Source organism: Haliotis cracherodii, unplaced genomic scaffold (genome assembly GCF_022045235.1).
Source record: "Haliotis cracherodii isolate W230 unplaced genomic scaffold, xgHalCrac1.p SCAF_8, whole genome shotgun sequence".
NCBI lineage: Eukaryota > Metazoa > Mollusca > Gastropoda > Lepetellida > Haliotidae > Haliotis > Haliotis cracherodii.
In genome coordinates this window covers 8,303,989-8,320,412 of record NW_027266341.1, presented here as the reverse complement: position 1 = coordinate 8,320,412, position 16,424 = coordinate 8,303,989, and the positions used below count along the sequence as shown (strand labels likewise).

At 40.9% G+C, this 16,424-nt stretch overlaps 1 protein-coding gene across 1 annotated transcript; it reads left to right on the top strand.

Moving 5' to 3' along the window:
* The first annotated feature begins 6,830 nt into the window (after positions 1–6,830).
* On the top strand, positions 6,831–15,127 carry LOC139450725 (C-type lectin domain family 17, member A-like). The gene is made up of 3 exons (XM_071232527.1): positions 6,831–7,122; positions 12,629–12,811; positions 14,782–15,127. Exons 1-3 carry the CDS (start codon positions 6,831–6,833, stop codon positions 15,000–15,002), a joined length of 696 nt encoding a protein of 231 aa, XP_071088628.1. The 3' UTR covers positions 15,003–15,127.
* Positions 15,128–16,424: the final 1,297 nt, after the last annotated feature.

Below are 16,424 nucleotides of genomic sequence, written 5' to 3'. Positions count from 1 at the left end.
TTCCATTATCACAGAAACTTTGGCAATGAAGAACATATCAGCTCGTTGGGTTCCAATGCTTCTGACCTCTGATAAAAAAACGTGCATGTCTTGTGATAATCCGTTTGAAGCTGACCCAGAAAGATTCTTGTAAATATGTTTCACTTTCAGTCTGATTCGAACCACAACCTTCCTTCAGAACAATACACCGGTGTTAACTACAAAACCTTATCCATGTCAAAGCTGAGTAAGCATGGTCAAATCATACATTCTCAGGCTCGAGAATTGGCCTTTAAACCAATCAGTGTTTATGCAAAAATGCGTAAAACAAATATTGCCTCCAGCCTCCAAGTTTATTTAGCTGTCCGTGCAGACGGTAGCCCAGTCTCTGGTCACGCTCAGCTGCGTTGCGTATCATCCGGGTACTCATGGGGGAAAAAACAATAACAAAGGCAACAACCAGTCCGGGGAATTGCGTTAGATCAGTGCCCCTTTAATGTCATAAATCACATGGGTTGAATTAAGGAGAATGTCACTGAGTCAACTTTCACTGCGTTAAAGGTCTCAACCTTCACAATCATTTGATGAATGACATAACACAATTCATTTATTGCTCTCTGAATGTTATTTTAAGAACGCTTCACGTGATAATGGATATTGGGTAGGTGTCAGTTGCTTCCACTTCTTGTGATAACAATGGATTCAGTTTGGTGTTTTTGCAGTATATTTTCAATTTCACAAATTTTGCTCATTATTTTCATGAATACATCAAAGGTTAATTTTTGTTGGTTTAATACTTCAGAAATAAGTTAATTGGAGTAATAATTATGAACTGGCATAAAATATTGGTTCTTTAAAGATATTTTAAATCAAATAAATATTATATGCGGAAAAAGTATCCTGAGGCGTAAGAGAAATCTTCCTACATGTTTTGTTTGTATTGTGCTTTTTAGCGCTGTTGTGCAATATCACAAGCTTGATTAAATTATTTAAAATAGATCTGTTCTTTGTTGTGAAAAAAATAATTAAAAAATTACGAAAAACGCAAATATGTTTGTACTATGTTTCTGAATCATTTTTTATTTAATTAAGGGGCTTGATGTGAACCTAGCTACATGTTTATGTATTGTGCATGGTATCACTGTTATAACAACACCCACACTGTTGCAGATTAAATCTTCCCGAGTCAAAGGAGTCAACTGACTGTAAAAGTCCTTGCAGTTTCCACCCTTGCCGAACTAACTTGGAATTATGGAGTTACATTTTGGCTAGACTAGCTAGTCTCTGCATAGTCCATAGTCGCGTAAGGATATCGACATCCGCTTCATAAACAACATGGCGACTGCCATGCAGAATTCGGTCGACTGCAGGATTTGTGAGCATGTGTGCCGTCAACAGGGCATCGACAGATATTTTCCAAATATTTTCATGTTTTTAATCAAGGTGCTCAATTGATTTGATGCACTTCGCAAGATAAGACCCGTTTTATTATGATACGATCTTGATTATTGATCAGAGCGTCTTGATTGGGCGCCGCCATTTTGTTTGATGCACATGGAATTGATACGAGAGGTGGAATCTGATTATTCAATAGGTATGACATAGATAGTCCAGGCAAATTAAGGTTTCTCTTGGAATAAATTACAACAGAACATTTCACCACAATACATTCCCAAGAACAACATACTAAAAGTCCCAAGCAATCCTAGTTTGGGAAATGTGTCTTATTTGCATATCCAATATGGCCACCAATTATCGATATATCTTCGATATTTCGTGATTCATGAAGATTATTACGTGAAGAATAGTGGCAAAGATGTCATGGTGAATGCTGTAGCGAGATGTTGCAGCACACAACACTTAAATGAGACCATATTTCCGGCAAGGGCATCTTGTTGTGTTACAGTTTTTTTTGAAATTACGGCAGATGATGCCACGAACTCTGCCACCATCCTCTGCAGCGGCAAGATACCACAGACCCCGCGTCTGCAACCAGATAATGGAATAGAAAGGGTTCAATATGAATCCACTGGAGTGGGGATGGCAAATGATAGATGGACGGTGCTTACCAATACAGACAGATCAGGCTGCAGCACCTTCAACACTCCTTGATATGAACTGCTGTAATTAATAAAAGGATTGTAACACACGAAGATGCACTTGCCGGAAATAGGATCTCATTTGCAGTGCTGTGTGCGGGGAATGGCAAGGTACAAACTGTACCAATAAACACTTACCAAACTTCTAAGAGGATGGCAAACCTGTTGCAACTTTCGAGGTGCATGTATATAAGAGTCTGCAACCTCAAGCTTAAGCGATCTTGAAGATGCTGTCGCACAATCTGACGATCCTGACGTCGGGTAGTGACCCTTGGTCTTCCACTGCGTGGTCGGTCATCTGTAGTGTTGGTGGTCTGGTACCGTTGCTGGAGCCTGTTCATGGACCGTACATGGACTTGAAATGCATTGGCTTCTTGCAGGGCGGTTTGTCCAGCTTGCAATAGTCCAAGGGCTTGATGTCGTTGATTTCTTGTCAATCTTGGCATGTGGTAGCAATTCAATAATGAATTATTTTTTTCCGACTTGGGTGGACTTTTTTAGGCAAGGAATGGGGGAATGCATGGGCATTTCAATTTGCACGGAACTCACGTGCATCGGGTTACCATGGCTGTTGCTGTGATGTGCTTGGGCGATCGGTTTTATTGTCATCAAATTTCATTTTTCCGGACAAGGTAATGTTAAATTTTAGAAACTTTGACAAAAATTACCCAGATATTTAAATGACAACTTTTCATTCAATGTTACTTGGGGTGACGTTTCTTTTGCGGTTCAGTATATGTCATCGTATCCCAATTGCGTAGATCGATGCACATGATGTCCATTAGTGGATGAGCTGCGATAAACAACAAACAAATCTAATGTCTACTGTTTGTAAATAGATTTGATAGGTTATATATTGTTCCACTTTTTGCTAGGTTAGAATACGTCTTCAGCACTGGATTGTTTGGTGAAAGAGACAACTAAAATGGATCGTTAAAACCTGTGACTTGGTATCTCAGTGGGCTAGCACTTTATTAGTCCAGACTAGCTCGTGTGGGCACGCATACAATATGTCATATAACTAAAAATTCCATTCAAAGTGTCATATTTGCACAATCTATACGTAAGTGTTCTGCTATTGACTTTTTTAATTGTCTTGAATCCTAGATCAGATTCTTCAATCTATTACTGATGTTTTGTTATACGTCTATCAAAAGTATTAAAGAAAGTTGGTTACTTAATCTATATCACGTGGCGAAACAATGTATTATCATTGCTTATCTAGCAACAGAAAACTGACCAGACAAGGTTTGGTCTAATCATGTGATTGACCCTGACCTTCAATATTCAGTCGCGATTGATGGAATTAACCCCGTGGAGGCCATGTTAATTATCTGACGCGAGTTTTTATATATGATACCGGCACATAAATAATATCCCTGGACCAGACAATCCTGTGATTGATATTATGAGCAAAGATCCACACCGTAGGGGTACGATATCATCCATTCACCCAAGTCACCTATCCTTACCACCCGATTCATTGACCGCTTCTAACGACCAGTATAGTTTGCTTGTGACCAATTCCTGTCTGGAATCACCTAAGCTTTAGGTCATATTGTGGTGGGGGAAGGGGATGCATTGCTAGAGGCTAAATAAGATTCAGGTAATTAAGTACTTGTTTGTCCTGTAACTGTCCTGTCCTGTCCTGCATAAACGATGAGATAATTAACATACATAGTTTAACTATAAATATCACATGATCTTTGTCTTATGGGTTGAGTTGAGAGGTTCAGTGATTAACCTGTCAACCTTGTGTCATATTACAGACCTGACACTGAACCCCTAGCTATTCAGGATCAACCAGGAGGGTAGGGATTTTAACGAAAAAATTGTCCCAGATTCTGCCTTAGGCTGTGGATGGAATGTATTGATACAAACGATGAAAAGGGTTGAAATCGTAATAATAATAAATAAATAGGTTGAAAATTAATGCACTACCTATAGGGATAAACACTTTTTAATATTGTTATCAGCTTTAAGTATCATAAAATTGATGCCTTATTCATCTTAGAAGAAAGTCACTTGACTGTACTCAAGAGAGGGGACTTGAAGTTCGGTAAGTACAATGTATTAATTTTACTATTGATTTCAAAACAAGTGACCATCCCCACACGCCACTACAACACGAAGTCTCTCCCTTCAGACACCTTCTTTGTTTTACTCTCGGAAACAGCGATATCATCCTTCAGGGAAATTCATTTCAATACAAAAAGCTGGTTTATCAGTGAATGATATCGATCACTCATTAGCAATTTAAGAGTGTCTTCTTTGTATGTTAATGCGTCAATAGTTAAGGAATAAGAACAATTCCCATGCATGTTGGTCGTATTATCGACGTTGACTGTCATTACAAGCAGATTCTTGTTTGCCCATGAATCACCCGGAGACTACGTCTTCCGTTATCTGTCTGGGGACGAATAAACTGAGATGCCTGGTGTAACAAGAGTAATGCGTCTGTCATTATAGTATTATATGGACCCGAGGACCCGACCCCTGCGGTGATCCGACTGGACCCGAGGACCCGACCCATGTGATGGTCCAACTGGACCCTAGGACCCGACCCCTATGGTGATCTGACTGGAACCGAGGACCCGACCCCTGTGATGGTCCAACTGGACCCTAGGACCCGACCCCTATGGTGATCTGACTGGACCCCAGGACCCGACCCCTGTGGTGATCTGACTGGACCCGAGGACCCGACCCCTGTGATGATCCGACTGGGCCCGAGGACCCTAGTTTTCGCGAAATAAACTCGCCACGAGTTACCAATGGTTTTGTTGAACCAAAATTCCTTTGTTAAGAGTTTACTTTCTCCGTTAGCATTACTGCTGTCCTTTTGTTAAATATTTTGTTAAGTTGTTTCCTTGCAGACCAATATATAACATCAACGCCGAAGTCTAAACAGTCTCGATTTTCTGAAGAAATAGATTGAATCTATTGGGCGTAAAAGGTAAATCAACGATGGAAATCATGTGAAGGGATCAGTGAAAATACGTGATGACACTGGTGTTCGCGAAAAGTCAATATCGACGAGTCAGTATTCGAGGTCAGTATCAGTCACGTGATTTGACCAAACATTTTTCGGGTCAGTTTTGTATCGTTAGGTCTGCACTGAAATGTATTGTTTCGTCACTTGATATTGATTAACCAACGAGATGAAAAGATGTTAATGTGGGTTAAAAAGCTGCAATATTGCTGAATTGGACGTGAAACAACAAACAGATTAACATAAGGACTGGTATTTGCATGCGTGGACACTGATGCCATGTCGAAAGAAGTCACACATGAATGTGCTCACATAACATGGGTTAAACTAACTTAGACTAGACCCCAGTGCCTGATGTTTGTCTTTCTGTGAGAGGCAGACTTGGACCCCAGTGCCTGATATTTGTCTTTCTGTGAGGGGCAGACTAGGTCCCCAGTACCCGATGTTTGTCTTTCTGTGAGGGGCAGACAAGGACCCCAGTACCCGATGTTTGTCTTTCTGTGAGGGGCAGACAAGGACCCGAGTGTCAAATGTTTGTCTTCCTGTGAGGGGCAGACTAGGTCCCCAGTACCTGATGTTTGTCTCATTGTGAGGGGCACACTAGGTCCCCAGTACCCGATGTTTGTCTTCCTGTGAGGGGCAGACTAGGTCCCCAATACCCGATGTTTATCTCACTGTGAGGGGCAGACTAGGTCCCCAGTACCCGATGTTTGTCTCACTGTGAGGGGCAGACTAGGTCCCCAGTACCCGATGTTTATCTCACTGTGAGGGGCAGACTAGGTCCCCAGTACCCGATGTTTGTCTCACTGTGAGGGGCAGACTAGGTCCCCAGTACCCGATGTTGATCTCACTGTGAGGGGCAGACTAGGTCCCCAGTACCCGATGTTAGTCTCACTGTGAGGGGCAGACACTCCACATAGAGTGTGTGTATTAAATATCAATACTTGGTCTCTGGATAGTGACAATGAGTGTACATCTTGGGAATATGAATGATAGACGTTTCCTCGTGCTTTTGTTAAGTACCAAGTGGTGGTTATTGGATATGCGTGAAACAACGGGCGAAACGAAACCTTTGGATTCAATGAGGCTTTCTCTGAACGCGCGGACACGCCGGTGAATACCGTGTCCTATCCATTGTTCAGGATGACTATAGAAAACATCATGTGGTATCATTGATTTGATTCTGTGATAGCAAATACATTGTTAATGTGGTTATTCCCTAATTGCCAAAGACAATTTACGTACGTTGTTTCCTTTAAGACTGTGCCATTAAGATGAGTGGCTGGTTTAACTGGTCCGTTACATATTGACCATGTTTCCAACAGGCGTTCTTAAAAGTGAGGTTATTAACTTTCTTCTCAACTCGACATTCATCACCATATTATTCGAGATAAAATGGTTGTAATATTTGAATATATGCATTCGTGATTTGCAAGGTAAGCTTCAATGCAGGAGCAATAAAATTATTGTAAGTCGCATTAGGGGAGGGCACAGAAGCAAGTCACCTGTCTCCGCCCTAGTTAATTGTTATCCGAATGTCAAGACATGTCTGCAAATACCACGCCCTATCAACTTTTAAGATAAATATATAATGTGGTTTGACTGATTTGATTCTTTGTTTGCACAAACATTATTAATGTGCATATTCCAACATTGCCAAATACAATTTAGGTGATTTGCAAGGTAAGCTTCACAGTTGGAGCAAAAGAAATATTGTCAGTCGCACTACGGGAGGACACAGAAGCAAGTCACCTTCGAGGATCATGGACGTCAAGTCCACTGCTGTAATCACAGGCTGGTTCCTGTTGAGTATATTTCAAGTATGTATTTGCGGAAGAACGTTTTATCACAGGGTGGAAAGTCTGGACAACAGGGAAGTTACAGAATCAGCATCTAACACCCACACCAGGATTCCCAGCGTTGGCCAGTGTGCACGTCTTTGTCGTCAACAAGACTGTGTGTATCTGAGACATGATGGCGACGTCTGCAGTCTGTATAACGTTCTTGTCACCGCCAGTTCATCACCCGCCCCTGGCGCAGTCTACTATCGAAACAGTGAGTTCCTGCGGTTTGTTTTAACATAACTATGACTATTTACAACAACACTGAATCACATGTTAGTTCTTTATATATGATTATGTGCAGAATTAAATAAAAGTTCATTTTCTCCAATTAATTTGTCATTTGACGTTAATCAAATCACAAACACCATGTCATTACCAGCTTACAGTCTATATTCGTAAACATATGTACATAAAGCGTAAAAACCAAACATTTTCACTAACATGTGTATATTGAGGATTAGTCTGAATAGTGCCATAGTCCAAACAGTTGAGGACTTGAGGAAATAATTTTTTTCTGTTGTCATTTTCGTAACGAGACACATATATTTGTACATTTGTATTGAGCCTGTGGGAAACGGTAGATCATTCGTCGTTGTTGTAGTGTATTGAACCACATTAACGGATTGCGGGACGTGTACGTGTTAAGAACTGTAAACACAATGAGCAAGGTAATCATGTTGTATACTAAACAATCATCATTATCGGTTTGACTGTTACCCCTTCACAAGATATCAGTGCTCTAGACAGGCATATTGAGGCATTTCAACTATTTCTAAACAGCTATAAATTTATAGTATTCTCTTAAACAGTATTCCTCTTCACAGACACCAAGTACTTATCAGCCATATTCAACACTCAGGTACATGTACTGTTTTCACAAACGTTATCTCTAATATTTTGAGGGTGGGGGGTGGGGGGGGGGGGGAGAGAGAGAGGAAGGCGGCGGACTCAGGATTCAGAATGAGCCCCCATTTTCCCATACTTCTATACACAATGAAAAATGTTAAGCAGACCCCTATTTCTGAACGATATTGGTGAGTTGTGATTGAAATTTACTGACAAAACATCATGGTAACACAGGTACTGTTTTTGACCTTAGACAATACCTAAAAAGGTATGGAGCTTTTTCATTAAAGTCTCTATTTGACATGACACGTGACACAGATCAGTAGCGGGTATAACCGCCACGTGCCCGGATGACGCATTCCACCCTACATCTCATGCCTCTAGCCAGACGTTGGATCTGTTGATGGGTCAACAACAACCACTCCTGGGCCCACTTGCACAAAGCAATTTCAGTGCTCAGATGACCTTAACCCCATACTTTAGCATAGGCTTACGATAGTCTTTAAATCGCTTTGTGCACTTGGGCCCTGGTGCAATGCTGCTTCCAATTAGCATAAATCTTGCACATGAGGATCTCGTGCCTGTATGCGCCGTCCCAGAATAATCCAAATATGTTCAAGCGGGTTCAAATCTGGGCTCATTGCTGGCCAGGGTAGAGTCGGTAATGCATTGGCCCTCATGTAATCCACGACTGCATGCGAAAGATGAGGCCTGGTATTGTCATCCATGTACTGAGGTCGAGTAGCAAGAGTGTGGTTGTCAAAATGAGGAACGACGACTGGCCTCAAAACGTCGCGGATGTACTGAGTCCCTGTAAAGTTGCCCCTTATGGTGACCAAATCCAACCTGCAATCATGAGATATACACTCCCAAACCATTACCGAGCCCCCGCCGTATGCAACAGTCGGTTTTATGTTCCTTGGAGTGTAGGCCGTGATCCGGTGCTTCCAAACTCTCGTTCTTCCATCAGTGACGTGGTTTAGAAAGCGACTTTCGTCTGACCAATGGATCCGTCTCCAAGTTCTCAGATTCTAATTCTGTCGTGCAATACACCATGCCAAACGAGCAACTTTGTGGTGATCTCTCAACAAGGGACGCTTTATGACTCGTCTAGCCCTGGCAGTTGTGGTGCTGAAACGACGATTGGCAAACACAGCTGTTTCAGACGAGTACTTGTTAAAAAGGGTTCTCGGCGTATGAGACGAAGAAGGTACCTGTCTTCGCGATGTGTCGTCACAGGAGGTCTCCCGGATCTTGGACGGTCCTGTACCTCACCGGTCTGAGCATGTGTCTCGACTCAACGACTTACGACAGTGTGATGATACCCCAAATTCCGATAAATGGCATTACAAGACAATCCTGCGTTATGCATGCCGATTATTTGCCATCTTGTGGCGTTTGATAATCGCCTTCGTGCCATTGTCACACACTGTCACGGAATAACCGTTTACAACCGAGCTTAAGAAAGATATTTTAACGTTTGGATATACTGCTTTTAGAGATACTCCAGGGTAGCATGCTGCACGGGCATACCATGGCACATGAGCTTTCGTCACGAATGAATGATTACATCATTCGAGAAAACATAATTCTTCCCTTTATATATATCTTTCATGACTGTTACAAATATTGGGACCAAACAATGAAATATATTAGGGTTTGCTTACCTTGTTTCTTTGTGTATATTAATCTACGACACCACTGACAATTGTTTTCTTACAAAGCGCGCTCTATCTGCATTGAACGATGCCTACACTCACATTTTCCATTACATATGTCTGGTTCAAGCGCGATTAAAGTTTACCACGATGTAGATAATGCCGTATGACATTCCCCCATAGGTTGAGGTTGGTGACAAACAGTGCATTGCCAAATACCAAAAAAAAACAGTAAAAATTGAAAATGTGGATTTCGTTTTCCCCTATAAACGGTCAAAAAAGTAGGAAAACATAAAATATATTTTTTATGATCAGGCGTCAGAAGAAAGATCAGCTTTGTAAAATCAAGGCCAGAGGCAGAACAGTTTCGGAACCAAAACTTAACGCTCTAATGTACACGAAGCATTGCAGTGGACCATGCCATTCTTTCGTGGACGTGGGTACGGGGCCATTCATGGTTTTGACACCTCAGATCGGCAATGCGTCGTCTACAACGCGTTAAACGCCTATGGGCTATTGGTATACCTCAACGAGAGATACGTCAATATTTTCAGCATGTCTCAGTCTGTGATTTGCAGACTTTGGAACTCATTTCTGCAGAGACCAAATGTTTATGATCGGTTCAGTACAGGACGACCAAGATCAACAAAACAAGTCCAGGATAGATTAATCAGAAACTAAACAGTCAATCAAATCGCTGTTCACATGAGTTACTGACCAAGCGATTAGAAATCGTTTGTATGCAGGTAATTGTGTTGTGTTCTACCACCTTTTAACAAATTGGCACATTCTAGTCAGACGCCAGTGGTGTTTAGAGCATAGAAAGTAAGGGAATCGCCGATGGCCTCGACTAATATTTTCAACTGAGTCCAGAGATGGACTTTCTGGACAGGCATGGGTGTATCTGGAGGCGTCCTGATAAACGTCATCTCAACGTAAAGGAACATGACAGATTCGGTGGCAGGTCTACTACTGCATCTTGTGTACAGTGAGGTGTGGTGAAATGGAGTTCTGTTCCATTAAACATATGAATCGGATTTTCTGTTTGGATTAGAAAAGTCAAAACAAGGTAATTTGGCCAAGAAGTTAAACTTAAGCTTCAGGTATATCGATGATCTGATATCGTCCAAAAACAATCAAATAGCCAATTCCCTTCCACTGATTTACCCACCTGAACTCAATCAATCAATCAGTTTATTCATATATAACTGTAAGGCCACAGGCCCATAGTACAGAATACATGACAATGTGGAAGCGGTTAGGAATGTTACAAGGATTCATTTCTTAATAACATGGCATGACATATAAAGAGAGAGAGATTTTGTATAGCCGTTTTGCTCACATGTGAAATTAAAGAGATAAACTTGTATTTATTTGGATGTACATAGTATTTCTTTTCAATATATTTTTTCCTTAAATTATCATATTTACAACATACAAGTAGAAAATGAAATTCATCTTCGACAAACATTGTTTACATAATCTTAAACATTTGGGTATTTTGTTGTGCCTGCCAACTTCAACCATTAACCTGTGTGAGCTGCATCTAAATTGTGTTAATGATATTCTGCATTTTCTAATATTAACATCAGTTAAATATTTTTCTGCGCATATTTACATTTTAAAATATCTATAATATTCGCATTTGCTAGAAACATCTACAGTAGATCTCCATGTTTGAAAGTACATGTCAAAAAGCGTCTGCCTTATTTTCGATATGAACATGGCATGATTCTCTAAGAAACATTGGTTTCCCAGATGTAACCATACCCACATTTATATAGTAGACCTGAACTAAAAATAAAGTAGCCCAGTGAGACCGCCTTATCTGTTTCATATATAGATCTATGCATAAGGAATCAGAGTGACAAAACACTCTCCACAAGACTGTGTGACAAGAGGGGTGACTTTCCAATAATCTACTTTCACTTCATGTCGAGCAATAAAAACAGCAGTTCAAGCCTTTTACTCTTTTTACCACGATTTCAAAGAGCGCCATATGACCCTTTCACAGGAGTTGTTTCATCAAGGTTACAAGATTCAAGGCCTCAGGAAAGCTTTGTAAGAGTTTTATGGTAGCAATGTGTAGGACATTTCCAAATCAATGACATAAATTATGTACGATGCAATTCCCTATTTTGACTTGTACCATAAGTTCCCTTGTTTTTTTCAGGTGAACAATTAACTCGTCTTTGCATGTATTTGTGACGGGTGCTACCAGTGGTATCATGACTATTTGATAGTGATTCATAAACACATGCTAATGATATAGTCGGGATTGTACAATCAACTATTGCTAGCCCAATGAGATTCCATGTCGCAGTTTAACGTGAATACCCAACTCAGACACAGTATACTGATTCTGAGCCGACCAGTCCACGTTAAGAGCAAGTACCGTCTTAAACCGTCTTTTGGGTTTGACGCAGTTGGGGATCGAACCCCTGACCATCCACTGTCTGGGGAGTTGCTGGATCACAGAGGCGGTCTATTGTCCATGGAAGGGTCAATGGACAGTTCAACCGAGACAACATGCTGACAGTGCCGTGTCGTTTGTGTTCCATGTTGATCCACGTTTTGTCTTTTAAAAGATAACATTCCTGACTTTTCCCCAAAATTGCACGTCAGGGACCTGATAGGGAGATGCTACGCCGACGTCAAAGTCAAAAGGGGTGGACAAGACTGCCTCAAATTGTCATTTGGAGATTTACGAACACCATGCTACACCGTATCAACGAACGTTTATACCCCTGACGTCTTCCTGGGTCACTTCCAATACACCGCCAACAAGTTGTTGGTATTTCTGTTATCATCTATTAATTTCGAACATCTCTGCATTTTCCGAGAGTATATATGCATCACATGTTCTTGTCACAACATGCCGAACTGCTGCCGATGTGGTGTACAATGACACGCAATCAACCAAGTCACCGAGCCTGTTCATCCGATCGACCAGCATAGGTTGCTGGAGACCTATTCTTGCCCAGAATCCCCACCATTAATGACTTGTGTTGATAAAGACACACTAATGAAACTATCTATGTTGATCATGTAATAGACATGTACTTAACAGCAGCAAAACCATTTCCATAAACATAAGAAATTTCTGCAAATTGATATGTCATTCTTGGGTCAACTTTATTGACGTTCATTAGACACAACAGTTAAAAGATGTACACCTACTGCATAACTGAATTGAGTATTTATTACTTGCAGCTTGTCCTACTGGATTGGGCTACGTCTTTGCCGAGTCGATAAACATTTGCTTCAAAGTCAGCCCTGCCTCTGAACTGAAAGATTGGGAAGAGAGCTTGAATGCATGTTATGCTGAAGATGGTCGTCTCGTGGCCCTTGACACTGACGCTAGACACAACTACATCAAAAACTACATCATCGAAGGTAAAACCAAATAATTATGTTATTTCAGCTTTTTCGGGAACAGATTATTTTTTACATAACCTGCCTCACACTATGCATTTTGTCTCTTTTCTTAACAAAAAGTGGAAATCTTTGCTCGTCAATTTGCAACTTGAAACACGCAGCTCGTACTCGACTCAGGAGCGCCAAGGCTTTATTCTTGTCACATTCACTGCGTTCCCATGACATGGAATTGTGCTTTTGCCAATGTGGATTGATGCCATAGTGTAATCCTTGGATAGGTCTTTTGCAGGACTTAGAGAAATTTAGGACTCCCTTCAGGCGCCCACATGCCAATGTCATGCTCTCCATGAAGGAGAAGGTTCCACAAATAGATGAGTAGGAGATCTGCCTTTTTACCCGTGGATGACAGTGATCTTTTGTCTATACGTTGGGGGCGGTCGGGTAGCTTAGTGGTTAAAGCGTTGGCTTTCCACGCCGAAGACCCGGGTTCGATTCCCGACATGGGTACAATGTGTGAAGCCCATTTCTGGTGTCCCCCGCCGTGATATTGCTGGAATATTGCTAAAAGTGGCGTAAAACCATACTCACTCACTATACGTTGGTCGGTCTTGTCTCTCTCTCCCTCACCATTTCGCGAATCAGGCATTACATGTAGCTCTTGATCACCCCACAACGTTGTGTGAGGCATGGATTACTTTGATGTTGAACTTTCAGCAAACACAACCTTCGAACTCCGTTCGTTATTTGGCGCATGATAGAGTTACATGCACCTTACTTATGAGACGAGGAGTACACATAACAACAGTTGAAGCAGCCATGGTTAGCTCATCTGCGTTTCAATCACATCATTCACAATATACAGAAGGAAGACATTGATGAGACACAGCGGCCTGTAAATGTTCAGATTAACCATCCAAGACGATCTGTTTATCACACTCATCTTGATGTAGGGGTGTTGACTGTCCCTAATGGAACAGTCCATCTGATATAGGCGACTAACGGGATCGGGTGGTCAGGCTCGCTGACTTGGTTGATGCATGTCATCGATCCCAATTGCGTGGATCGATGGTCACGATGTCAATCACTGGATTGTCAGGTCCAGACTCGATTATTTACAGACCGCCATCATATAGCTGGAATATTGCTGAGTGCGACATTAATCAACAAACAAACGAACGAATCAGGACCGACTCGTCTAACTGTACTCCAGCTTCAGAAGACGCGAAAGAAGGCTTGGGACCCGTGCATCACTGATGGGCTGCGTTAGGGTGAGGTGTTTCAAGTTGCAAACGGTTGCAAGTTTCTTCTTTTTGTTCGGAAAAAGAGACACAATGCATAGCGCGGGACAGAAAAAATATTAAATATTTAAGTTAATGTAGCATTAACCCCAAATGCATCTTTGTAACTTTCATGGCGGCGTTCATCAACATTGTCATGCAATTGAATTTGATTTTTTTCATTTCATTTATTTTGAGATTTTGTATTAATTTTTTAAAATTTTTGTTGTTAACAACTGTAATTTGTCTTGAAACTACACCTGTGAAGAGATACAATCACTGTTACCAACATAGCCCACATAGTGCATGAGCAATCCGTTATATATTATCTGGTCCATTACTTGATTATCTGATTTGGTAACATGCCGCCCGTGGCACTGCAGCGTCAAGGCAACAAAGAGACACTGATTTTGTTATTCAAATTGTGTGAGCAGAGGGTGCTACCGGTAGGGCAAGACGTGCTTACCCTTTTCACAAACCTCTGGTGTTTTTGTGATGCATTCCTATTATATTTGCACCGGTATTTTGCCTTTTGGGTGAAATGGAATCATTTTCATCTGATAATCGAGACTGGTTATTCTCTATTGTTTATATATTATATATTTACTCATATCTCGATAAGTTGTAAATACAAGCAAGTTTTTTTTATTTCCCCAATATTTATACAATCTAATCCAAAGTATGAATTGTTTGTATGTATCTATTGAAAAGTTGCAGGGATTGGTACCTCCTCGGTGTGGGTCGGTTTGAACAAGACAACTACCAGTGGCCCCTTCAGATGGTTAACAGGATCAACTCACACCACTAAATGGGATTCCGTGGAGCCTGACTACGTATCCTATCAGAATTGCGTGTATCTGTATTACAAAGACCTTGTTGACACGGAATGCGATAGCCGGAAACGATATGTGTGCGAGCTTGTTCTTCAATAAACGACAATATGCACAATTAAGTTCAGGGCGCAACTGTATAAAGTGGTTGGAAACTCCTGCACATATTACACCACTCATTATGGGGTTGACCCCTCAGTAAGGCCTTGCAAGGGCAATTTTCATGTTTCAATCAATCTTTATTCATGGTGGGACGGTCGGGTAGCCTAGTGGTTAAAGCGTTCGCTCGTTACGCCGAAGACCCGGGTTCGATTCCCGACATGGGTACAACGTGTGAAGCCCATCTCTGGTGTACCCCGCCCTGATATAGCTGGAATATTGCTAAAAGCGGCGTAAAATCAAACTCACTCACTCACTCACTTTATTCATGGTACTGATGAGGACAAAGGCCTATAGTGCAATGTCTGGGGCGTGTTACAAAGTCATACATTTTCTTAATTTCATAGCATGATAAATTAATATCGACACATTTCTAATAGTTTATGTACAATCACATGTAATTAATTTACAGAATGTGTCACCATTTGGGTAAGCCAGGTATTGTGCTCGAGAACATGACTATATCATCAGCGAAAAGAAGCAGGGATAATTAATAGTTTCGGGATGTACTTGTATTCCACCAGTGCAATTATTTTGGATTTAATCTGCTTATTCATTTATGAAAAAAGGAAAATAGAAGGGGATTTAATAATACATCCTTTTAAGGTGCCATTTTCCCGGACACACACCTTTACATTTCTATATTGAGAACACAATAACTTTTCAATTCTGCTACTTAGCCCATGTCTTTGAAAGAGGACCACAAGTTAAACCTTTTCACAGTGTCAAAAGCTTTTGCAAAGTAAACAAATACAGCATTTAGCTTCCAACCTTCTATTGATAGATATCTCTGTATTTTAGAATTTTGGGGTAAAGCATTGCCAGTGCTGGAGTATACCTTTCTAAATCCTGCTTGTGACTCACTAATTCTATCATAAGAATCCGCACAGAATTATTGATAATTGAAGTAAATATTTTACTGATTGTATCGAGGAGAGTTATGCCTCTATAATTATTAACATCGCTGGCTTCGCCCTGTTTGTGTCAACTCTCCAATTCTCTAGAAAATATGATCTCTCCAAAAGGATATTAAAAATGTGGTTTTATAATATCTGAGAAATGTTTAAAAACTCTGCTGTCATATTAGCATTTCCAGATGCCTTATTATCTTTAAGCTGGATCTGGGGCCTGCATCACTCCGGGCTCCCACATGAAGCTGACACGCCGTGATGTAACTGGAATACTGTTAAAAGCGGTGTTAAACCCAACTCACTCACTCACTCACTCTTTAAGGTGGAAATGCTGTCAATGTGGACATTCAAGAATATCAGCTGTTACACTGTTACACTGTATCTTCGTTGAATTCAATGTCACATAAATCGTTATCGTCATGGCTAATGATCATGTTTATGTTTTTTAAGTAGA